Below are 27,741 nucleotides of genomic sequence, written 5' to 3'. Positions count from 1 at the left end.
TCATTAAATATTTATCAAATAGCAAGTTTGATGAATAATTCTACAACTAAAAGAAACAAAAACAAACACAGTAAATGATTAAAATTCGTCACAAAACAACTAATAATGTTTCTGATGCATGATCTCCACCTCATTAAAAAAAATGACCTTCAGATCCTTATCCATGAATATTGTACATGAGAAATTAAATATCACGACTATATAATAACCAATATATATATATATATATATATATATATATATATATATATATATATATAACAATAACAATAAGTAACTTTAGTGACATAGTAATAGCCGCCAAACAAGACAAAAGAAGATGGTCTTAGTTAGCACTTCTGCAGTCACACGGAACTATGACCGGAAAGCCGAGCTCACGGCGTTCGACGAAACCAAAACCGGCGTGAAAGGACTTGTAGATGCCGGAGTTACAGAGGTCCCTCGGATATTCCGCCTACCTTCACCTGAAAACCAAAACTCCGACGAAGAGCTTAATCTTCCAACCATCGATCTCGAAGGAATCAATGAAGACCCGATCCGGCGAAAGGAGGTGATTCAGAAAGTGAAAGATGCATTGGAGAGTTGGGGGTTCTTTCAGATGGTGAATCATGGTATTCCGATTAGCATGTTGGAGGAGATGACGAAAGGTGTGATTGGGTTTCATGAGCAAGATAATGAAGTGAAGAAACAGTGGTACACCAGGGATCAAAGTGGGAGGAGAAGGGTGGTGTATAACAGCAATTTTGACTTATACTCTGCTCCGGTGACTAACTGGCGAGACTCTTTCTTGTGCACCATGTATCCTAATCCTCCTCAACCAGAAGAGTTGCCATCTCCTTGCAGGTTTCACTTTCACTTTTATGATCCAGTCAAATATGGTTGAGTTTTTTTTTATATTTTTCTTACTTATTTAAAATTAAGTAATAATAATATTGTTAAAGTAATTATTAAAATTTCAATCGCGTAAGGGAAATCTCAAAAAAAAAAAAAAAAAATTCTTAATATTTTCGAAAAAGTTACATTTTAGTCTAAATAGTTTTTTTTAAATGGAAAAGTCCTAAAAACCAACAAAAATTTACAATTTGACTTATTTTAACTGGTTGACACTGGTACCAACTCGTAAACTAGCCCAAAATATTGAGACTTTTCTGTAAACTCAAAATATTAGTCATTAAATTTTTTGTTTCCAGAAAAATCACAATATTTTAGGTTAGTTTAGGAAATAATCCCAAATTAATTTTGTATCGGTTTTAACCGGTCAAAATGGTCAAACTGAAAATTTTTGTTGGTTTTCTGATTTTTTCATTCAAAAAAAAAATCGTGGGACTAATGTGTAACTTTTTCTAAATATTGAGACTTTTTTGATAATTTCCTGCTACGAAATAATAAATTATTATTTGGCTTTTCGAGATTCCATTTACCCCATGATTTTTTGGCGAAGATAAAAAATGTTACATTTCTCCGATTAAAATTTTTAACGAGACAATCTGCTCTTTCTTCGTGAGAACTTCTATTTCCTTTCTTTTTTTCTTCAACATTTCTCAATCTCCACTTTTTGATGCGATTTTTGAGATTTCTTAGTTTGCTTCACTGTTTTTCAATCTTTCTTTTAACGCATTATCACAGCTACCATGATAATATTTTTGATGGAGACTTTTTATATTTAGCTATTATTTATATTTCACTATATACTGAATAGTGTGGGATCTATATTGATTTGGTTAACCTTTGAAAGTGACCTATTTTAACTGTATACGTATAAGGCTGCACGGTGTGGTGCAGTTTGGGACCACACATGGGTGCCACCTCAGCAGGGAACACCGCCTCCAGGGTGCGGTTTCCTGTCATTGAAACCGCAGTGCGGCCTTTGAAGACCGCGAAATGTGATTGGCTGGTCAAAAATCTGACCGTTGAATGCAATTTCGTTTATTTTTTTTTTATTTTTTTTCCCTTTTGCTTTTTCTTTCCTTCCTATATATATATATATATATATATATATATATATATATATATATATATATATATATATATATATATATCAAACTTAATTTTTTTTTTCACAACACAATCTTCTCTCTCTCAATTTTTTTTTTATTTTAAAATCACCATTCTCCAAAAAATGTCATCTTCTTCATCTTCTGAAGAATTTCAGACTATTTTTGATACCGTTATTGCGTGTGTTCAAATGGCGGAACAAACATACAACGTTGTATGTAACAACGCAGCTGCAAGTTCTCAACAGAGAACACGAAGATACATTTACAGAAATCGTGAAGAAGCCAACCAACGTTTGGTGCAAGACTATTTTGCAGAGAATGCCACTTACCAAGGGTATTATTTTCGTAGGCGCTTCAGAATGCTCAAAGGTTTATTCGAACGTATAGTTGAAGATGTAACGAGGGAGTGCAGTTTTTTCCAACAACGCTACGATGCTAGAGGTACACCCGGTTTCACTCCGTTACAAAAATGCACGACCGCACTTCGTCAGTTAGCATATAACATTCCGCCTGATGCGTTAGACGAAAGTTTTAGGATGTCTGCTAGGATAGCATGAGACAGTCTCCATTTTTTCTGCAAAACTGTCATTCAGTTTTATGGTCCAAAATATTTACGTAAGCCTACACGTAATGACATCTTGCAATTGCAAGCTCATCATGCTAGTGTGCATGGGTTTCCTGGAATGCTAGGAAGCTTAGATTGTCTCCATTGGGCATGGGAAAATTGCCCTACAACATATCATGGGCAATTTAACCGAGGTGATCATGGTTACCCAACGGTGATACTTGAAGCAGTTGCATCACAAGATATGTGGATTTGACATGCTTTTTTTGGTTCTCCTGGTTCGATTAACGACATCAACGTTCTTAACCGTTCACCAATATTTAACAACATATACGATGGATCTGCACCAGATTCTTCTTTTCAAGTGCGTGGAACGCCATATAAGTATGGTTATTATCTGGTCGATGGAATCTATCCTGAGTATGCTGTGTTTGTTAAGTCGTTTTCAGCTCCACATGGTTCTAGACGAAAGAAATTCAAGAGAGCTCAAGAAAGAGCTAGGAAGGATGTTGAGCGTGCTTTTGGAGGAAAAACTTCAAGAAATCATGTATACATGTATTATATTGCATAACATGATTATTGAAGACGAAGGAAGAGCGATATGTGCGTTTGACGAGGAAGAAATCATACCAGAGACACAACCAATAGAAATTGGTGGCGAAGAGTATATAAACAGAAGAGCAGAGATACGTTGCACTGAAACATTTCACAATCTTCGCAATGACTTGGTGGAACACATTTACGGGGTTCAAAACATTAACCTTAATTTGGATCCATCGGATGACCCCGAAGACGAGTTCTCGGAGAACGACTTTATGTAGTTTCCTTTAGTTATTTTATTTATGTTTTTTAAATTTCTAGGGTTATTTCAATGTCATGTGTGTGGTTTTTTTTTGGTAACGCAATGTACTGTTTTTTTATTTTCAAGTAATGAAGAATTATGTTTTTTTTATTAAAATAGAAGGTATATTAAATTAAATTAGTTAAAAAAAAGAAGTTTTATTAAATTAAAATACTTAAAAAAAAACAAAAAAATAAAAGAAATGAAAAGTGTGGCACCACACCCTTGGTGTGGCAAGAAACCACACTTGAGTGGTAAAAAGTGACATGGCGCTGATGTGGCGGGGGAGGGAGTGCGGTTTCGGTGGCACCACTCCCTCCAGCCTAATATATTGAGTTAACTGCAAAAAAAAAAAAGCTTTTATGTGGTCAACATAACCCTTTTAGGACTTTGTGTTATTAAATTTGGTGAAAAGTTATATTGTATGTATCGATCAAAATATAAATTAATGTAAGATTAATACTATCAATATCTAGATTTGTCTTAATCATTAATAAATACTAGTTTCAATTATAATCATTTCATTATCCTTTTAAACAATCTTCCAAAATAACAATACAATTGTGGAAAAAATACAATTGTAGAAATAGGTGGAATTAAAAAATAGTTTATGAGTAAGTATATTTGTCATCAATTTTTTTTTCAAAAGTAAGGGATTTAAGTGTATTATTTGTCAACTAAAATATTAACCATCAACAAATATCGAATATTTGTGAAAAATATGTAGTCATTTTTAATTTCGTCAAAATTTTATGTTAGCATGACATGATTATAAGTCACCCGATATTGAAACTATGGTTACATTAGTCAAAATGTATATTATAACTATAAGTCACAATTAATATTTTGTAATTTCTATTATTTGTGAGGGTGCTTATTTGTAAATTTATTATATATATATATATATATATATATATATATATATATATATATATATATATATATATATAGTGATTCTCTACCCATTCCTGGGTATTGAGATCGTCACTTTCTCATGGTATCAGAGCGCTCTTTTCCAATTCCTCTGCCTTGATCGGTTCTTTCCCTCTTCTTCCCTCTTCCCTCTTCCGTTTCTTTTCTTCTCTTTCAGCAATGGTTTCTACCTCATCCTCTACCCACGATTCTGATCTCCCCATGAACACCATACTTCATCTAATCACTATCAAGCTATCATCCACAAATTACCTACTGTGGATGAACCAGATGACGCATCTTCTTACTTATCAAGGGCTGCTAGGGCATGTCGATGGATCTTCGTCTCTCCCACCTAAATTTTCGGATGCAGCAAAATCAACTCCAAATCCTGCCTATCAGGATTGGATTACAGCAGACCAACGCACAATACTTCTTCTTCATGCCTCTCTCTCTGAGGAATCTTTTTCTGAAATCGCGGGTCTCTCCACTGCTCGAACTATTTGGGTGGCCCTTGAACGGGCTTATGGCAGCTCATCCATGGAGAGAATTCAAACCCTTCGTGATCAATTACGCCATCTCACGAAGGGTAATCTCACTGTTTATGAATTTGGTAGAAGATTTAAAAATATTTGTGACCAACTCTCGGGCATTGGTCAACCTGTTGATGAATCAAACAAGACCCATTGGTTTCTCTGTGGTCATGGGGCTGCTTTTGAGACCTTCTTTACTGTTGTCTGCGCCTCCCGTGTTCCTTTTGTTTTTCGTGATCTTCTGGCATAGGCTGAGGGGCATGAAATGTTCCTCCAATCGATTCGTGGATCCACCCCTCATGTTGCTTTTGCTGCTCAACAGGACCATCATCACCCTGTATTGGCGTCTCCCCAGACTACTATTCAACCACCTCATTTACAGGTCCCATCCTTAACTCGACAGGGCATTTTTCCTTCTTCTGGTTTTCGTGGCAGAGGCGGTCGCAACCCTCGGGGTGGTCGTGGTCGTCGACCACCTCACTGTCAACTTTGTCGTACCAATGGCCACTACGCAAATTCATGTCCTCAACTTGCATCTTTTGCTAATGCATCTCCTTCTCGTGATTCTGATCTTGCTCGTGCTTTTCATGCGCAATGTCATGTGAACACTCTTGCACCAGATTGGTATGTGGATTCTGGGGCCTTAGATCATATGGTCTCTTCTTCCGCATCGGTTACAAACTCCACACCTTCTGTTGGGGATGCCTCGGTTCTCTTTGGTAACGACACTTCTCTTCCTATCTCTCGTGTTGGTACTTCCACCATTGCGAATAATGTTTGCTTAAATGATGTTTTGGTTGTTCCCAACCTTACCAAAAATTTATTGTCTCTCAGTAAACTAACTCATGACAATGATGTAGATGTTGTTTTTTCCCGCAATATGTTTATCATTTAGGATCGCTCAACGAAGGAAGTGCTAGTTCAAGGAAAGTGTGATCATGGGCTATATGTGCTGTCTGTGGCTCCACAAGTTCAAGCCCTTTTTTGTTCAACATAAAAATAAAGGCTCTTATGAATTGTGGCATTCTAGATTGGGCCACACTTCATTTGATACTATTTCATTATTACCTAATTTGGGACATTTAGAGGTTTCTTCTATTTTACCGAAACCGGTCATATGTTCACCTTGCCAATTAGCTAAATCTTGTCGTTTACCATTTGAGCTTAATTCAAAATGTGCTTTACGTGTCTTGGACATGGTACATTGTGATTTATGGGGGCCATCCGCCGTTCTTTCGGTTAATGCTTATCGTTATCATGTGTCGTTTGTTGATGATCACTCAAGATTCACTTGGTTTTATCCTCTCAAAGCAAAATCTGAGTTCTTTGGTGTGCTTGATAAATTTATGAAGTTTGTTCAAACTCAATTTGCCACTAAAATAAAAAATTTTCAAAGCGATGGAGGAACTGAATTTTTGAACAATAATGTAAAAACGTTACTTAGCCACAATGGTACATTTCATCAGATTTCGTGCCCCTATACTCCGCAACAGAATGGTCGCGTCGAATGGAAACATCGACACATTGTTGAGACAGGTCTTGCGATGCTTTTTCATGCTCATGTATCTGCCTCGTATTGGGTTCATGCCTTTGCATCCGCGATCTACATTATTAATCGCTTGCCTACGAAGATTCTCTCTTCAAAGTCTCCGTTTGAAGTTCTGTTTGGTCGTGTTCCCTCATATGCTAATTTTAAACCATTTGGTTGTTGGGTTTATCCGTACTTACGGGACTATACCTCTAACAAACTTGCTCCAAGGAGTATTGCGTGTATCTTTATTGGATATAACCCCCAATATAAGGGTTATCAATGTCTTGACCCACTTACATCACAAATTTATATCACCAGACACGCACGGTTTGATGAGATGAGTTTCCCGTACAAAGACATACCTTCCAATACACCTCTCTCTGCCCTCACCCTTCACACATTTCTCAATGACATATCTCAATGACATATCTCTACCCTCACCCTTCACACATTTCTCAATGACATATCTCTACCCTCCTTATCCACATCACCTTCCCCTCTTACACCACCCACCCCTACGCCTTCACCTGCGCCATGCAACCTATGTCCACCTTCACCACCAAGTGTTGTGTTTCCCGAGACCCTTCCCTCCAATGACGACTCATCTCCATTCGCTCCTCCTTCATCTTCCAACTACCATTCCTCCACACCTACCACCCCTAGTCCCTCTCCCATTCATAACACACCCTCCTCCCCTACTCCACCACCATCACCCACTACCACTGCTCTGCCGACCACTACTACCCCGGCACCCACCGGGCACTCAATGATCACTCGTGCCAAAGCTGGCATTTTTAAACCCAAGCATCGAGCTGATCTTTCTGAATTTCTATGTCATGGGCTCTCTCATGCGTTATTTGCTTCAAGTGATCCTATCCATCACACTCAAGCCATGAGTGACCCTAAATGGGTGCATGCTATGCATATGGAGATGGATGCTATGTATAACAATAATACGTGGACATTGGTTCCACGTCCCAATAATCACAATGTTGTAGGGTGCAAGTGGTTGTTTCGCACCAAATACCGTGCTGATGGCTCCATTGAGCGTCATAAGGCTCGTCTCGTGGCTCAGGGTTTCAGTCAAGTACCCGGTGTTGATTTTTCACATACTTTTAGCCCGGTTGTTAAAGCATCAACCATCCGAGTTGTCTTGTCATTGGCGGTTATTAATAATTGGCCGTTACATCAATTAGATGTAAATAATGCTTTTCTCCATGGTGACTTATCCGACAAAGTTTTCATGCAGCAACCACCGGGATTTGTTGATTCTCGATTCCCAAATCATGTTTGTCGGCTCAATAAAGCAATATATGGTCTCAAACAAGCTCCCCGGGCTTGGTTTCATCGACTCCACTCTTTTCTGGTGGCTAATGGGTTTCAATTCAGTCGTGCTGATCCCTCTCTTTTCATCTTTAAACGTGGGGCTTGCTTATTATACTTACTTGTCTATGTGGATGACTTAATTCTTACAGGCACTCACTCCTCACTCATTCGGTCTTTCATTCGCAAATTGCATAACGAGTTCCGAATTAAGGACCTTAGGCGGTTAAATTAGTTTCTTGGTCTTGAGGTGTCTTACACGGATTCTGGTCTCTTTCTTTGTCAATCCAAATATGCACATGATATTTTATCTCGGGTAGGTCTGCTTGAATCCAAACCCGTGGCCACGCCACTATCATCCTCTACTCCATTGGTTGTTGCTGGGGTGCCTTTCTCCGATCCTACCAAGTACCGCTCGTTGGTTGGTGCTCTTCAATATTTAACCATCACACGCCCCGATATATCTTATGCTGTTAATCACATGAGCCAATTTCTTCCAGCTCCGACGGAAGACTATTATCGTGCTGTCAAACGTTTACTTCGGTACATTAAAGGCACGCTTCATTTTGGGTTGACATTCTCTTGCCCTAATTCAACCAATTTGGTTGGGTATTCTGATTGGGCTCGGTGTCTTGATACTCGTTGTTCCACCTATGGTTACTCGATATTCATGTGGGGGAATCTTATATCATGGAGTGCTAAAAAGCAACCTACAGTTTCTTGCTCGAGTTGTGAGTCTGAATATCGAGCAATGGCAAATACGGCTGCAGAAATCGTATGACTCACACATCTTCTACGTGAGCTCCATGCCTTACCTGATGGTCGGCCAACTCTCCTGTGTGACAATCAAAGTGCTCTATTTCTCTCTCAAAATCCGGTCTCACATAAGAGGGGAAAACATATTGAGCTTGACTATCATTTTATCAGGGAACTAGTTGTAAGTGGCAAGCTTCATACAATGTTCATTCCTACCAAGCTTCAAGTGGCGGACATCTTTACCAAAAGTCTACCTCGACATGAGTTTGAACTCTTCCGGAATATGCTTTGTCTTGGTCTGCCCCCGTTTCGCTTGCGGGGGGATATAAGTCACTATTAATATTTTGTAATTTCCATTATTTGTGAGGGTGCTTATTTGTAAATTTATTGTATATATATACTGATTCTCTACCTATTCCTGGGTATTGAGATCGTCACTTTCTCAATAACAACACGATATGTTTGTTTAATTTTGGATATACTTGTAGGGATATTATGTTGGAGTACTCAAAGCAAGTGATGAAACTTGGATCTTGTATACTCGAGTTGATATCCGAGGCTCTAGGACTCGACCCCAATCACCTTTTAGACATGGGATGTGCTGAAGGGCTTGCTGTTCTCGGTCATTACTATCCTCCTTGCCCACAACCAGAGTTAACAATAGGGACCAATGACCACACTGACAATGATTTCATCACAATTCTTTTACAAGATCATGTTGGTGGGCTTAAGATCTTTTATCAAAACCAATGGACCAATGTTCGCCCTATACCCGGAGCTCTTGTATTGAATGCTGGAGATCTTTTACAGGTATGCATTTCTCTCTATCTTAAGCTTTAATATATTTTCAACCTATAGCGTACTCAAAATCACAATCACATATTAAATATTAATATTGCCTGTATAATTATATATACTCTTATCCAATGCTTACATATCCTAGTTTTTTTTTGTTTCTAAATCGATCTGCCACTTATCATAATCGTTGGAATATTTTAGTTAGTTACAAATGACAAGTTTGTGAGTTCACGACATAAAGTGATGGCAAACAAGGTTGGTCCAAGAGTATCGGTGGCATCATTCTTTATGAAATACCCGAAATACCCCACTGAGAGCTTAAGGGTGCTTGAACCAATCAAGGAATTGCTGTCAGAAGATAATCCAGCCAAGTATCGAGGCACTACTATGAAAGAATATATAGATTACTACAGGGCAAAAGGACTCGATGGCACTTCTGCTCTTCTACATTTCAAGATCTAGATCGATCAATTAGACATCGATTTTGGAATTAGCGATACATGATGAAGCTCTCATTTTCATGTTTGTCTCATGGTCCTGGTCATGTAATCTAAATTGAAGATATATATATGTTATTTCTCTTTGTACGATATTTGGAAAAGTTATCATGTTGTTATATTATTTGTACGTAAGTGGACAATATACAAATGTAAGGGTAAATATTGAACACTTTAACTGTGTAGCAAATCCAAGGAGACTAGACGAGGATATTTTAGAACGACAACCACATATATTATAGAAATCGAGCTAGGAACTAGTCAAAGGAATACATAAATTAAGCTATTTAATAGCCATATATAGTGATATTTGGAAGGTGCTAACCAATCTAGGCTAGATTTATCAATGTAATGAGAAACATGCTCCAAAGAAATAGGAAATATGCATGCATAATGATAAGTTCCTAATAAAATGCAATTCTTCTTGACTAATTATAAAGACACATGGCTAGTAAATAATTGAGTTCGTATCAGGCTCCATCGTGAACAACGAACCATATTACACCTATGTGATGGTATATTTTTAATAGGTGTCTGTCTGCATGCACGACATGCCACTTGTGTAAAGCTAATGCATGCTCTTTTATATTGGTCATATGAATTGGTGAATGCTGCTCATAGCTTGTTAATGATTAACGTTGTCGTTGGCATACTAGTTAACCGTTTTCCTACTCAGTAGCGTTGATTTGTTTGTTGCTCGGTACGTACTTTGGTTGTTTTTCTCTTCATTTTTAGTCTCTTTTCGCCTTTCTTGTCGAGGGACTCAGCATTTTTGCTTGCTCATTGTCTATCTGCTAGTTTGTTACCCTTGGACCCTTTTGTGGTTCGTATTTTGGCCATATTTAGCCTTCTTCTTTATGAATTGGCTCTTTCCTTTTGTATTTTTGTTTGTGTCTACACTCTTCGTATATTTTTGATCTTTTTCCTCCTTTGTCTCTTACTAATATGTTAGTAACAGAATCGCCTCTACCTTGATTAGTGTTGCCATTGAGGATGTTTTGTTTGTCAAATGTTCTTTATCTATGTTTCATATGGCAAAATCTGGTTACACAAGGTAACTTATGATTCCTCGAAAGCCCTCACTTTCTGTGTCCAGCTATATATAACAATATGAATTAAATATATCTTGATGTTTAAGCGGCTAGTACTGCGTAAGAAATTAATTATGTTTGGAAAATCATTTTATTCTAATAAAGGAAAGTAATGAAATTAAATTTATAGAATTTTTCTTTCTTTGTTATTTTTCTTTTTGCAACTTGGAAATTCCTTACAGAAGGTATGTATAGTATTATAGAAAGCTTGTAAGTATTGTTCGTACAATTATGATCGAAGCATATTGGTCTACCAAATATTATTCAAATGGCTTTGATGAATAATTGAACAAATTAAAATGTCGAAGGATTCATAGTTTCAATGATTATTGAGTATGAAGCGAAAGGAAAATTTACATACTCAAATTCGTGTTTCATATATCTGTATATGTTTTTGGAAGTCATTATAGCGAAATTCAAACAAGATCTAACTGAAATTCCCTCAATCATTTCTACCTTGTCACATGTTGATTGCCAATATAAAAAACTGATATAAAGGTTACGAATCATTGAAGTGTTCTTAATGGAAAAAGTTTGAGGACTGACTTTGGCATATTTATACAGTTACAAAAATAGAATATTTTTTTCTTGTTTCAAAATTTTCTTATTTTTACGGTATGCTATAATTCATAAATTTTCAAAAAGATTTTGTTACTAAAATTCAAAAAGTTGAAAAATAGTTTATTTTATTTCTAAATGTTTCAAAAATACAAAAAAAGTTTTTTTTCTCTTTCGTAAAACCAAAAATAGTTTGACGGTTCATTTTTCTTCTTTCGTTTCTAATGAAACCAATTGAAAACTAGAAAGATCTATATGTTCAAGAATCATTATAGAATGATATTTTCTAATAATATATGATCATAAATGATATACTAATAAAAACTTGATACAAATATATTATTTATAAGAATTTGATTCTTGATAAATATTTATAACTCTTGTAAATATTTTAAAATTAATTATTTTATGAAAAGTGATAACACACCTATTGGCGTGGGCCAAAGGCCGCGTCCCCATTGCATCAGGAACGTTAGGCAATCGCGAGCGCGACCGGGGACTCCCGACAACAGCTTTCACAGGGAGTCTCGCGCCCGTGAGTGCTCACCCGATAGAGGAAGCTTGCATAGGCCAGGACTCCATAACGGACACTTCCGGCTCACGACAAACCTAACTCATATAATCGAAAAAAGGTATGCTTAGAGCATTAACCAATCACAAGCTCTGGCAAGATCGAGAGCACGGTCATCCAATCCGCATGCCTAATCTTGTCTGGTCTAACACCCTTGTCTACCGTACGGACTAGCAATGAGGCCTTAGTATAAAAAGTCTCCCTCGTCCTCTAGAAAGGTGACCATTCATCACTAATTCTCTCCTAACACTCACCCTTCGAGCCAACTGACTTGACCATCAGAGCGTTCTCTAAGGAGCTTCTCTCGGCAGGGTCGGTCCTCGACAATTTGGGGCCCGGAGCAAAAAAAAAAAAAATGGGGCCCTCATATTGTTTTTTTTTTTTTTTATTTTTTTATTTTTTTATTTTTTTATTTTTTTATTTTAAGAGGGCGGCACCTCCAGAAATTTTATTAATTAAAAAAATAATACAATTGAAGGCTAGAGACTTCCCACCTATGGAAAGAAAAGACTTCGGGACAGGCCCTGTAAGCCAAACAACCTAAAAACCATTAATACAAAACAACAAAATAAAAAAGCTAAAAAAATGCTTTGAACACTAATACATAAACATATCAAAGAAAAACTAAAGAAATTTACATTTACGAGCTTTTTTAGATGTAAAGTCATCAATTATAGAATCAAGTTCAATATTATCCAACAAATCTTTTTCAATGCATAACATAGCCAAACCATTTAATCTTTTTTGTGACATTGATGATCTCAAATAATTTTTTAATAATTTTAGTTTTGAGAAATTTCTTTCTGCTGATGCTACAGTAACATGTATGGTTAATAAGATTCTATATGCAATACAAACATTTGGATAACAATCTTTACCTTTGACAAACTCTAAAATTTCAATCGATGACATAACAACATTTGGCAAAGTCTTTTGTAATACTTTAAGTTCTGTCAAAAATTCATTTAAATCCACATCACATAAGTTATTATGAGTAAACTTATTTACAAAAGTAGAACAATTTATTTTTAAGTTCAATATCATCCAATGACTTTAACCTTTTTGAATCATATAAAAATCCAAAAATGTTTTCAAAGTTTGTTATTTGCTCAAATCTACTTTGTAATGACGCAATTGCCACATCAACAATATATATAAAATATTCGATTCTAAATGATTCTTCGAGTGATAGTAATTCATCTTCACAATTAATTTCATCAAACTGTTTTTTTCTAATAATTTGGAGTTTTTTTGGGAATATAGGTTCAACATTCATATCCGATGCAATGACCTTAACGTTATCAATACTAAGGCGTAACCTTCATTTCTATAATTTTTTAAAAAAAGCCATCATATTTTTTAATAGATCAATTGTGGCATCAATACACATAGGTTTGGTTTGCATTTTTTTACTAACTTTATTTATAGCAAATAAAATATCATACCAAATTACCATACCAATTAAAAATTCATAACTTTCAATAACATTAACTAAACTTTCAGCTTCACTTTTAGACTTTGCATCATCACTTGAGAAACATAATTCTATCAAGACATCCCTTATATGAGGAGCTTGAAACCTAATAGCTTTGACACTTTTTATTCGACTCTCCCAATGTGTATTAGATAAAGATTTTACCGTTAAGTTAGGGACTTTATCATGTAATATTGATCATCTTTTGGTTGAACTTGAAAATAATACAAAAATGGATTGTAAAACTCCAAAAAAAGAAATGGCTTTAGCACAAGAATGAGCCATATCACTAACTGTGAGGTTAAGACTATGACAAACACATAGCATAAACAATGGTTTTGGATTAATTTCAAGTAATCGTTTTTGAACACCTTGGTGTTTTCCTTTATGTTAGAACCATTATCATAACCTTATCTTTTTACATCATCAATATTAAGACCGTAAGATTTAATTGCATTTAATAACTCATTAAAAAGTCCTAAACCCGATGTATTTTCTACCTTTAAAAATTCTAAAAAAAATTCTTCAACTTTTATTTTATTATTAGACATGTTCACACATCGAATAACAAGAGTCACTTGTTCTTGATGGCTAACATCGGGGGTGCAATCAAGGATAACAGAAAAATATTTTGATTCTTTTATAATATTAATTATAGAGTTTCTGAACAATTTATGATCCATTGTTCATGTGGCCCAACTCTTTATATATCCATACATAAGCTTGGTCCAACATGAATCATAAGCCCAACACATATAAATATAACTAATTACCATAATTAGTCCCCTTAGATTTAATTAGTCTCTTTTTATCACTAAATTAATTCCAAATTAACTCTTGATCAATACTAATTAAAACATATGATTTCATATTAATATATTAGAACTTATAATATATTAATAAATCATATATAACCTTCTCTCAAGATTCTATCCTAACAAATTGTCCTGATGATATGCAACCCAAATGGACCATGCTACTCTCGGGTCGAGTACATACCAATAATAGTTATGGCTTAGACATCTAATCCAACAGTCTCCCACTTAGATAAGTTTAAAACTATTATTGCAAGTATGACTCCAAAACCCGACTAGCAATTATAGCTCTTAAAAGCCGTTGTCGAACTCTGACCTAGTCAATGACTTGTCCATTAGATAATGGATCATATATTCCTCCATTGTAGATATCATATGGACTGAGACATGTATCATAATCATTCTCTCTGTCCATTTGTTGTTTCCCGATTTCCGATTTATGACGACTGACTAATTGAACAAATCAAATCAATCCAGGCGCAACCGAGCACTTACGTTTGTCATCACTAAATCATCGACGGGACCACAGATATCACTTTTATCCCTCCAAGGTTAAAAGGAATGGATAAACTTCGACCCAAATGATCGCTTGTACTTACTCATCAAATCACACACAACGATATGTTTTATAACAACCAAGTTACGGGTTGCGTTTACATATGTCAATGTGCAACTGACGCGCAACTACAACTCACACGTCTCTATTTAAAGAATATAAGATATTATCGTCTCATGATCACTCGTGATAAAACCCATGAAGTGATTCAAATGAGCGTGGGTTGAATCCAATACTCGAATCTCATTCCAGGAGCACTCATGAATGTTGCAACAACTTTTGCTATGTCTAAACACTTTAGACATGTACAAGCCCAATTCATGACAGTCTTGATTCATACCTACTTCCAAAGTATGATTGACTATGGAGAGTTTGAATAAACTAGTTATTCGGAAAGTCAAAACATGCAAAGTGAAACACAATAATAATCGAATCCAATATGGTCTCAGAACTTATGAATATAAATAAAACACCTTTTATTTAATCACCATATTGATTAGTCATTATTCATTGCATAATGTTTCCAATAATCAACTTAATACTTGAACTGAAACAATAGTCATGACGTGCTCCATGAATGCACACTATGTTTGTCCAAACAATAGTTATGTCATACTCTAAGTATGCACACTATGTTTGTCTATGATCCTTACTTTGTGAAATAGACCAATTGAACATGATTCCAATGATGCTCATTTCACAATCCCAAATCCTTACCGCAAATATAAGAATACAAGATTCTTTTCCATTTACTGAAATCTATTAGATTCTAAACTTATATGCATTGATCCTCTTGTAATGACTATGCATAAAAGTCACAAAGACTTGGCAACATACATTTACAAAGTATTCCAATGGAGAGCAATTCCATGGAAATGAAGTCTCAAATTCAAAGTACATTCCTTTGAACATCCTTCTTGCATTAAGTATCACTTCTGAACAAGAGTTGCCTCCTTTCAGAATATGTCAATATGGTCCTTCCAAAATTAACACTATACTTCTATTTGTCCATGAGCAACTAATCTTTGGTAAACCTCAAATTGTCCTCAACAATTGCTTAATCATTTTAGTCATATCCAATTCTAGTACTTTTTCTCTCTTAATGCCCTAGGCATTTGGAAAAATTTAAAACAGATGAATATTACAGCACATGTAATCGATCCTATATCCGAAACATATGGGACACGATTCATGATGTCTCACATAAAGACGTGATACTAGACTAGTCTTTTGCTATAATATTTCTATTTCTATTTGCCATGTTCTCATAATTCAGATTATGAAAAGGGATGCCGTAATCATAATAGAATTTTAGAACAAAAATAATGTAATTATGACTAAATTTGATTAAAAACTCACAATATAAGCTTTTAGAATTGGAATGAAGTATAATTTCCTCTCCCTTATAGCAAACAACTTTTCAACCCCCACAACTTCAGGAATTGAAACCCTTTTGTTTTCTATAATTAACATTGCTAACTTGCAATACTAAACATAATAATCATGCTCCCAATAACATGATAATTATTAGCATAAAACTGTTGCTCCCATTAGCTTTGACATGTATCCAGAAATCAGTTGGACTTCTAGGAATCAATACTTTATTGACTTTCTTACCAAAGTTCAGATTTCTGATACGAGATGCTTTGATAAGACTTTATCAAAATCATACACCTTTTCTTAGATAGCTCACATGTGTGTCTAAACAATTTTTAGGACTATGAAAAGGGATGCCATAATCATAGTCTCAATTGTTTAGACCTTTTCCATTTTTCACAAGTCCATGTTAATGTGCCGGTTAACCACACACACTCCACTATCGAATTTGAGAATGCAAATATCACAATTGCTATTTACTTAAAATCTATTTAGTGAAAGCGTGTCCTCACCATCATTTTCATGAATCGAACAGAAACCTTGTGACGCTTAGATTTTATGGTGTATGTGTTACTATCCATGTGAATTGTCAAAACCATAGTCACAAGACAAGGTTAGTGACAAATCCAAAATCATATGGACTGAACTTGTTCATTCTTAATTTCTTGCCACCTAGCAGCATAAGGGGCCTACCATTGCTTCCAGGTTGTTATGCAACCAAATGAGAACTCATAGAACTCACATACATATTCAACTTTTAACTGTAATGGGCATAGAAACAAGAATATGTCAACACGATAGGTTATAAACCTCAAGTCGTGTGCTAGTGATAAACAATACCCTTGATTAGTTCTTGAAACTTTTCAAGATCTTTAAGACTCCCACGGACCTCTTGACATGCAAGATTATAACCATTCATTTACAAACAAATATTCAATAGTTAGTGCGGATTCTTATCAAGACAAACACTTCACACAATTGGCCTTAATTGGTCTTTGTTTTATCCAAAACATCACAACTTACCAATTTCAAATGTACAAGAGTAAGAAAACATTTTACTCTACATTTGACAAGTGTTTTAAACCTTCTTTAAGATATGTCACTCAAGTTACAATCTTGGAGTATGACTCTAAGAATTGTTTTGGAACGAAGTATGACTCATCTTCTCGATTTAACCACTTCAACAATTCATGACTCCTCATCTTAGCCATAAGAATGCACTAAGATGTCCTTAGAGGATCAATTATGATATGGTTTCATAATCATTAAGATGATCATAAAACATGATACTAAAGTACTCTCCCATCTTTTCAAATTTGAGAAACTTTTATCTTTCTGCCTAATTTGATTCTTCTATTCGTTCTGCCATACATTGAAACTTTTCCAATGTTTCAGAATTTTACTAAGTAAACACAACCATATTTACTAAACTTTAGTAAATAATGACGAATAGCCTTATTGTTCTTTGTGAGGGACCTGATCAGCGCACAATCAAGTGTACCCGATCTCCTAGTCCTTCACTTGACTCACATATACATGTGGACAATGAATTAATCTTAATTTCCCAAAGATGAAAATTCTCATTCATCACACAAGTTGCATGATTCGAAGTTTCTATCCAACTAAAACTTGGGCAATGAGAATCTTTCCTTATTTGGTAAATTATTACACTACCACAAACGCAAGAATCAAATCCATTTTCCAATATTGCTATCAATGGAATCATATAAACAACAATTCTCACAATTCCCATTGTAAGGATACTTAAAATAAATAAAATAAAAAATATTCCTTTTATTTTAAAATTGCAGAAAAACTTATCCTTACAATGCAAATACATATGAAAACTATGTTGTTATCTATTCCTAAGCAATATATCATAACTCTTAAGCAGCAGATCAAAAATCTGATCTTCGAATCATGCGATTGAAATCCATCTTCTCGATTAGATTCAGCATACTCTTCTTCTAAGCTTCTTTTCCTTTTTTTTTGTTTCCACAAAACATCAAAATGCGACCTAGTCACATCATGTAATAAGAATCTCCAAATAGGAACTTAATAGAGTTAGATAGTGGACTTTACCTGAAGCATAGTCAAATTTATGACTGTTACCATCCTAGTGAACTTTCAGGTAAATAAGGCAGATTCGCAACTAATGCCCCTTCTTTTGAATATAGAAACATATGGACTCTTTAGTAATGGTACATGGGACTATCTCAGACTTAGCCTTTCTCTTTACCATTTGGTCAACTGAGTTGACTATAGCCATTCCCTTTCCATTGGTAAGAGAAGACTTTTCTGGACTTCTAATGTTTCCATTGTCAATGTCCATGAATGTTTGGGAAGTAGATCTTTCAATCAAATTTGCTTTACCAGTGCTCCAAATCATTGCTGATTCAGCAGCAACAAGCAAATAGGTAAGATCAATAAGGGTCATGTCGTGATCTGTCATCAGGAAGTGACTAAAGAACCCAGTCAACAACTAACATCTTTGAGACTTCGACACCCAACTCTCCCAGCTTGTCAATATGTGACTTCATCTCCAAGATGTGAGCACATATAGACATTGCATGCCAATAGGGATTGAGTGACCTTGAACTTTTCAAGAACTTGTGGGTTAGGGAGAATAGTTGGAGGAGGTGGAGGAAGAGAAGTATGATTTCCATGATCCAATCGCGGGACATCATCTTCATTAGGAAAGCTTGTTCCAAGAGATTTGGGAAGATCATAGTTGTTTGAACCAGACATCTACAATGAGAGAAATTCAAGTTAGTTGATTTAAGTCCTTAATATAACACCCAATATGAAATATTAAGGCTAGGACCCAACACAATATTTTATAACTTGGAAGAGGGATGCCGTAATCCAAGCTATAAAATATTTGAAGGTAGGCGAATGACGATTCACCAATTTCCACCATGAAAACCTAATAGGGTATTGGGTTTTAATTGGATTGAAACTCCTAGATCTTTTGAGATTCATTGAACTTTTCAATGGCATGTTTAAATCTCGGTTGTTCCCTTTCAAGTTTGTAACTGGGATGCCGAGGATCACAAACAAGGTGTGAATAACCATGCTAATTAACTTGGTACCCTTAACTTTATCACCTAATAGATGTGTCGGTTAACCAGACGCGTTCCACCAATCTATGATAAACATTAAGTTACCATTTGCCACTCTTACTAGTCCATATTAGTGTGTCGGTTAATCATACACGCTCCACCAACGACTTGGTAAGGTACAAAATATAATTTCATGGGTTAGCACCAAATTCACATTTTCCTAAAGTAACTAAGATTGGGAATTTAATAAAGCTTAGTTACTTTATATTTATCATTATACTTTTAATGAAAGGAGAGTTAATGTCTTGTCCTACCGGTTCGGCTAACGACCCTCCACCAGTCAAGGAAGTGGTGGGTGAGAGTGGACACCCATTAAACTACCATTTTATAGGTAGTAAACTTATACACCCCTTATAGACCGGCTTCGTAAATGAGGCCTACTAACGGTAAGAATGACTTTTACTCTTATATATATATATATATATATATATATATATATATATATTAAAGGTATAATATTATAATAGTATAAGGGTTGAACTTTAAACTATTTAAAATTCTAAGGGTTGGAATTAAAGTGGGGGGGGGGGGGGGTAACTTTACAAATTCCAAAACTTGAGGGAATGTAACACCCAAAGTCTAGAAGGCCAAGAAAGGAAAGATAACCCTAATTTTTAGGGGCGACTCGGCGAGTCCAAGGAGGAACTCGGCGAGTCCGAGCGGGATTCGGGTCGAGGTGTAAGTGACCAACTCGGCGAGTCGGCCAAGTGGACTCGACGAGTCTGGTCTGTGTGAGGAAAACCCTAAATCCGAGACTTTGGGCACTATTTAAGCTCCTTATTCTCTCCATTAGGGTTCCTTAGAGCCTCCCTCATTCAGAAAGCGAACCCTAAGCCTCCATTGTTGTGCATTCAAGCTTCCAAGCCATTTTTGGGTGATTTGAAGGAAGAAGAAAGAGGGGAATCAGTGAAGCTTCAAGGATTGGCTTCAGATCTGGAGTTTGTGGAGCCTTTCTGAGATATTGAAGGTAATAAGTCGTTTCTCTCCTTTAGATCTTCCATGGTTGTGAGATTTGGGGCTTTTAAGCCATGGTTTGTCACCCATTTGAGTTAGAAGCCGGATCTGGAGTTGCTACTTCAGATCGAAGTGTGTTATGGGCTAGAGAAGCATAAAGTAGCAGCCCTTGAGTCAATTTTGAAGCCCCTTGGCCTTAAACCCTAGTTTATGGTGTATTTTGCCTAGATCTCCATCTCTACACGTAAAGTTTGCAACTTTACGTGAGGAATAGGCATGGGAAGGGTGGATCTACAGTTTGGAGTCCATGCATGACTCAAAAGTCCTCTGCATGTATGAAGATCTGAATGGACTCGGCGAGTCCTTTGAGAGGACTCAGCGAGTAGCATGAAGATTTGGAGGAACTCGACGAGTGGGATGAACAACTCGTCGAGTCGGATGAAGTTGGGCAGGAACTCGACGAGTTGGAAGAACAACTCGGCGAGTCTGATGAAGATTGTCTTGGACTCGGCGAGTCTGTTCTTGGACTCGACGAGTCAAGTCGCGAAACCCCAAACCCTTAGAGTTGAGACTCAAATCAGTGAGTCGAGTGGAGACTCGGTGAGTTGGACAGGTCAGGACTCGGAAATCGGTAGACTCGGCAAGTCATGGACTGACTCGGCGAGTCGAGTCGCGAATGGAAGGACTCTGAACATATGAACTCAGCGAGTCAATAGGGTGACTCGGCGAGTAGGGTTGACCTGGAAGGTTGACTTTGACCAGGACTTTGACTTTGACCAGAGTTGACTTGGTTGTCTTTCGGGGGTCAGTTAGACTCAGTGTTGCTTTGACATTGGTAGCTCGGGGAGCGAGTGGAGCAGGAGTTCAGAGATTTGTCGGTCAGCAGCCAGAGGATTATCAGCAGAGTTCAGCAGTGCGAGGTGAGTCTCCACACTGTTTGTATGGGTCTAAGGCACCAATGCCGACCCATTTAGAATATGCATGAAAGACCTGGGGCGGCTCCTGGAACATAGTATGTTATTATGTATGGTTGGAAGACCCGGGGGTTAGCCCTAGGCAATATGCATGAAAGACCAGTGGGCGGCTCCTGGCACACAGTATGTTATTATGTATGGTTGGAAGACCCGGGGGTTAGCCCTAGGCAATATGCATGAAAGACCAGGGGGCGGCTCCTGGCACACAGTATGTTATTATGTATGGTTGGAAGACCCGGGGGTTAGCCCTAGGCAATATGTATGAAAGACCAGGAGGTGGCTCCTGGCGCATTGTATGCTATTATATATGAAAGACCAGGAGGTGGCTTCTGGCACACTGTATGCTGTTTAGCTAAGTAGAGTAGTATGTACGGTTGTCTTTGTGATACTTGCATAAAAGACCATGGGGTGGCCCTTGGCACATGTCTGTAAGACCAGGGGGTGGCCCTTGGCACTTGTCTGTAAGACCCAGGGAGCGGCCCAGGCTTGACCAGGAAGACCACGTGCGGCCCGTGGCATAATAGCAAGATTATGTTTGGCACATAGCACCTTAGTTGATTATGGATAAGTCGGTTATGTATGGTTCTTGGCTATGAATGGTTTGGATGGTATGTGGTATCTGGGGAACTCACTAAGCTTCGTGCTTACGGTTTTCAGTTTTGGTTTCAGGTACTTCCGGTAGCGGATGATGGAGCTCGGGATGATCGCATGGCACACACCATAAATTAGTCAGCCTGGGAATGTTTTACTCTGATAATGAACATGTGTTTTGAAAAATATTACTTTGATTATGCTTCGAATCGATGATTTTACTTTAAGTAATATTTTATTAAAAGAAATTTTTAGTCTTGAATTTTGGGACGTTATAGGGAAAGTTTTGAACAATTTAAAAAACTTTTCAAAACTATAACATATGAGTTTAATATGGCTTTTAATGGCAAGACTCTTGAAAATCCATAACTTGAGGACAAATTATGGATGTCATAAAACAATTTATGGAAAAAAAACTCTTCAAAAACATAACTCATGACTTTTAAAGACTCATTAACAAGAAGGAATTTTGGTTTTCCATAACTTGAGGACAAGTTATGGAATCCATTAAAGGCCATTTAGATCATCTAATAAACAAACAAACATGTTAAGAAAAACTATGATCTAGATTAAACTCATATGAACAAGATAATTCAAATCAAACAATTTTCATGTAATTAGCCTAAACATTAAACTAATACAAAACTTGAATATTTTGACAATTATCTTTTGAATTGGATTAGAATGATCATCACCACATCAAAAATAGATTTATAAGTTCAAAAACAGCTTAGGGTAATGATTCTAGTCCAATTCCAGCCTTAAAAGTCAAAAATTTGCACTCATGACCTCCTACTCACCGAGTGTATGACAAGTATGATGATTTTACTCTTGGACTCGGCGAGTCCCCCAGTGGACTCGGCGTGTCCACAGTCCAGAAAGCCAGAAATTCAATTTTTACAGCATTGCATCAAGTATAATTGAAAACCAAGCCTAGTCTCTGATAACACTGTTGGGTTTTGTATACTACAACATCCTATGGTGCACATACAACCATAAATACCTTGGATCTATGTTTTCAGTAATTGTACATGCAAATGGTTTCCAAGGCATTAAACCTATAACTAGCATGCATTTGACATAAACCACATAAGGTACTAGTTAGTGTAGCATACCTTTTATGTAGCTTAAAGTCTTGATGTATTTAGCCTTAAGAGCTTAGCCCCAATAGTGTGGAAGCCTCAAATGAAGTCATAACACATCATGGACAAAGGTAGACATTTGAGAGAGAATCTTCATACACCAAAACCATCCATATGAACTCCAAGAACATCAGTCATGTTTTTAGCTATGTACTCACGTATTTATATGTAGGATTCTAAGGGTCATGGGTATAACCCAAATCCATACACATGGGTTTTATGATCCATGGTTCATGTGGCTTAACTCTTTATGTATCCATACATAAGCTTGGTCCAACATGGATCATAAGCCCATCACATATAAATATAACTAATTACCATAATTAGTCCACATAGATTTAATTAGTCTCTTTTTATCACTAAATTAATTCCAAATTAATTCTTGATCAATACTAATTAAAACATATGATTTCATATTAATATATTAGAACTTATAATATATAAATAAATCATATATCACCTTCTCTCAAGAGTCTATCCTAACAAATTGTCCTGATGATATGCAATCTAAATGGACCATGCTACTCTCGGGCCGAGTACATACCAATAATAGTTATGGACTTAGACATCTAATCCAACACAACCAACCTTGGTCTTGCCCTAGAATGTCATGGGCTCCCCACATCATCTGACATCCAACTGTCATGCATCCTAAGCTAAACCTTGCAACCAACCAGAATTTTGGTTACACATTCAATCCTACGGCCTAAAATGAACAAAAATGGAGTTGTCTACCTACGCTCGGGAGTTCCCTGAACCCCCCACTAAGACAACCTCAATTTGAACAACCACTTCACTTCTCCCCCACTTGGTATCAAATAAGGTCTCCCACCTTTTAATCCTTATGGATCTCTGAATCGTCTCTCTTAAATAGTATGACGCGCCCTACCCTACGCTGGACAATACTAGCTTTCCATTGCTAGCCATACTCATTGATCACCCAACTCTCGAAATCCCGAAGTATGCTCTTGATATCTTAACCAATCATATAGTCCAATTCTCCTCTCATGATACCATAACAGTTCCCCGATCTCTTACGTTGGTGGCTAAAACTATAACCATTGCCTTGAACCAACATATGTTATCCCCCTTCCAATTCCAAAGAATTATTGGATTCTAACTGACTGCAACCCATGTGAACATAAAGCTCCTCTAACACTTCAGATGAACAAATAAATCACGCAACTAATACCACCATCTCCCTGCTACCGCTCCTTTCCTAGCAACAACAATGCTTGAACCCAAAAGTTCTTTTATAAACAACTCCGCTCCTACCGAATAAATACTAGAACCACCGAACCTTGGCATTTACTAAAGAACTAACTTGAAGAATCCTGGCCATATACCTTCCATATAATCCCTGAACTGATCTTGACCAAACCCAGAAAATCAACAGAACACATTGGAACCCGCTACATAAGATACAACCCCTTTGATAGCCCACTAATGATTCGTGGCATGCAAAAGATATAAGTCAATTCTTGAAAATGTACTACAATGATAACAGAGCAATAAACCAAAGATACGCTTACCCAAATCATTATCAAATCCCAAGCATGATGAAAAATGATAATAACCGAGAAGAACGCAAAAAGTAACATGCACAGAAAATCACCTGACGGAACATGGACCTCCCCTGGAACAAAAACTCCACCGTGCAGTTTCCCGCACGTGCTGCACTGACCCCGGCTCTACTGGCCTCTTGAAACCAGATCAGAACTCTTGGGTCTCTTCCAAAGACCCTCCACTGAATGCACTTGACCTGAACGTGTTATCCATCAACTGCACTGATCCCGACCCTTTGGTGGAGGGTCAGGAATCGAAGCACCTCCTAAGCTCCCCTCGGTTCCTGACCTCACCCTGCCAACAACTGCTGAAGAACTCCTCATAATGTCAGTCATCCACCTCATGAATACCGACATATTCCCTTAGTAGCTGACTCCCATCATCCAAGAGTTCCACAAAGCAAAAGCAAGCAGCCTTCGTGCAGTAACTCTCCAATCCATAAAACTATCCTAGGACGTTCAACCCACATACCACAACTCATGCTATCCATTTTCACCCTCACTGCCGGCTGCCTTATGCATGCAAATTATACACAGAATAGGACCAAATAGACTTTTGAGTAATAGACTTTACCCTAGGACCACAACCAAACAAGGAACATGAAATATGGCCAAATCATTTATTCTAGGGCTATAAGATCCTAACCGTATACAATTTGTAAAGCATACACTTAGCAGTTACTGATACCAATAGATATTTCCATTACAACATAGTATTCGATACTCTCAAGACTATTTGGTATCACACATATCAAACCAATCTATCACTGACTAATCCGCTCTAGCATGTAAGTCCATCAGCTCATACAATAAACATACAAAGGCATCTCTGCTAGCATTCTATCATGCGAAAATTGAGCAAATCGTTAGCCCTAACTAGCATGTGATTCACCAATTCATAAATCAAATCAGAACAGATTACATGTATGGGTATTTTGGGAAAACTTACTTGAACTCGGCTGATTACATGCACCACACCCTTCTCTTATCTTAGAAAACATTTTCCTTAAAGTACTTTTCTTTTTGAAAACTTTACCAATCCTCAGTTTGAATTCAGACACACTCGAGAGTATGTCTGAATCCCTCAAACCAAGGCTCTAATACCAACTTGTAACGCCTCAAAAATCAAGACATAATTTTTTTGCTTTTATATTAATGAATCGTTAGCACACGTCCTTCCCACAAAAACCGTGGTAAATTAATTTCGAACATAGCATTGACAAATCAGACTACTTCACAGAAAATGGAAACATGCGGTGGGTGCTCTGCAATCATCCCGAGCCCTTCCAATTGAAAACCAGAGTACCTGAAACATAAACTGAAAACTGTAAGCACAAAGCTTAGTGAGTCCCCCAAAATATCACACAACATATAATCACATATTCTCATACAACATGCATATAGTTGCCATGGGCTTCCCCATGCTCTTTATCTGATATGTCATGGGCTCCCCCATGGTCTTTACCTAGAATGTCATGGGCTCCCCCACATGTTCTGACATCTAAATGCCACGGGCTACCCCCGAGGTCTTCCATGCAAGTACCACAGAGACAACTAGCATTCCACATATCATAGAAACAACTAACATACCACATAACACATAATGGGCCGGCATTGGTGCCTTCGTCCCATGGATATAGTGAGAAGACTCACCTCACACTACTGAAACATACAGAAAACCCTTGGCTACTGGCTGACAGATCCTCAACTACTAACAACAAAATAATACCTAATTAACAATTGGGTCCTAAACCATAATCATAGCTTCAAACCTGGGGTAAAAAGACCATTTTACTCCTAACCTAGCCTTGACACAAACTATGGACCAAAGTACAATCTGAAAGGCCTAAAAGGCCAATTAACTAATCAATGGCTCAATTTTCCAAATTGGGCCCAAACCTCTTCATGGCCTTACCTTAAGGTCTAACCATTTTGCTAGTCCAAAACACTTGGCATTCCGATGGCCCATTAGCCCATAACCATTCAAAGCCCAACTATGGTCCATTCACGGCCCAATTTTACAAATTTGGCCAAAACCTCTCCAATGGACCTTATCCTAAAACCGAATAATTTCCTTGGTCCAAAAACCCGTTTTCCATATGTCCACATTTGCGAAGTCCAATCTGACTGAGTACGCAGGGCGTACTTAGCAGTACGCTGCACATACTCGCTTAATAGCTTGTATGCTATGTGTACTGGCTTGTACGCCCAACGTACTCCGCTCTTAATCCCACTTTTGCCCTTAAGCACGTAATTCTTAACCCATAAGTCAAAACCATATATCCGAGTCCCACATAGCGTGTAAACCCATAAAGCCTCTGACTTGATGTCTTTGCAAGACCCAAATGAACCCAAACTCAAAATATAACACTCTACTACCATGGAAATGAAGTCAAGACCACTAGATCTCATATTTGGGACCAAAATGAACCAAAACCCATAAATAGTAGATCTAAGACATCAATGATCAAGTTCAAAGCTTTATACATCCAACAAATTGGAAATGCATCACATAAGTCAGATCCATAAGCTCTTCCTTGATGCCCATCCTTGCACCAAGATCCATCTTCATAGAAATGGACCAAATATAGCAAAAATGGACACCATAAGCTCAAGATGCCACCATGAAGACTTAAGGATGAATTCTAGTGTTTTAGAGGGTGGATGCTGACTTAGGAAATGAAGAAAGAGGCTAACATTAGGCTTATATAGGGTACAACCCTAAGATTAGGGTCTTTAATCTGCTCCTCGTAGGCCCGCGTACCACCTTGTACGCCCAATGTATGAGGACTCGCACCCCAACTTAACTACGCTTCTATGCTGTGCGTTCTGAATGCTACGCCTTGCGTAACCGGCTTCACATCAGTACGCCCTGTGTACCTACCTGGTACGTGCCACGTATTAGGGTTTTCCCCAAACCCTAATTCTTCCAAAGGTCGTAACTCTCTCGATACCATTCTGATTACGACGATCCTTATGTCCAAATAAAGGGACCGAGACGCTCAATACTGATACCAATTCATGATCACCCTAAGATATCCCGAACGAACATCTGCTTTCCATAAAAATCTGAGATGACTAATTACCAAATTGCCCCTTTGATCCCAAAATACAAACCGAATAATAGAAGTACCCGAAATACCTTAACCACTCCAACTAAGTCCAGAACCCAACCTCTCTAGGGTCCGAAGCCTATTA

At 37.2% G+C, this 27,741-nt stretch overlaps 1 protein-coding gene across 1 annotated transcript; it reads left to right on the top strand.

Moving 5' to 3' along the window:
* Window positions 1-268: 268 nt before the first annotated feature.
* Window positions 269-9,925, top strand: LOC145093904 (1-aminocyclopropane-1-carboxylate oxidase homolog 1-like). Its single transcript, XM_079032147.1, has 3 exons — window positions 269-843; window positions 8,947-9,268; window positions 9,458-9,925. The coding sequence occupies exons 1-3, from the start codon at window positions 320-322 to the stop codon at window positions 9,716-9,718; spliced, it is 1,107 nt and encodes a 368-aa protein (XP_078888273.1). The 5' UTR covers window positions 269-319; the 3' UTR covers window positions 9,719-9,925.
* Window positions 9,926-27,741: the final 17,816 nt, after the last annotated feature.

Source organism: Lactuca serriola, chromosome 3, assembly GCF_051521515.1.
Source record: "Lactuca serriola cultivar US96UC23 chromosome 3, Lser_US96UC23_V15, whole genome shotgun sequence".
Taxonomy (NCBI): domain Eukaryota; kingdom Viridiplantae; phylum Streptophyta; class Magnoliopsida; order Asterales; family Asteraceae; genus Lactuca; species Lactuca serriola.
The sequence above is the reverse complement of the archived record's forward strand: the minus strand, read 5'-3'. Positions and strand labels throughout refer to the sequence as shown.

Coding starts and splice junctions, on each gene's coding strand:
- LOC145093904 (XM_079032147.1), top strand. CDS start 320: ATGGTCTTAGTTAGCACTTCTGCAGTCACACGGAACTATGACCGGAAA. Junction 844..8,946: donor GAGTTGCCATCTCCTTGCAG/GTTTCACTTTCA, acceptor ATATACTTGTAG/GGATATTATGTTGGAGTACT. Junction 9,269..9,457: donor ATGCTGGAGATCTTTTACAG/GTATGCATTTCT, acceptor GGAATATTTTAG/TTAGTTACAAATGACAAGTT.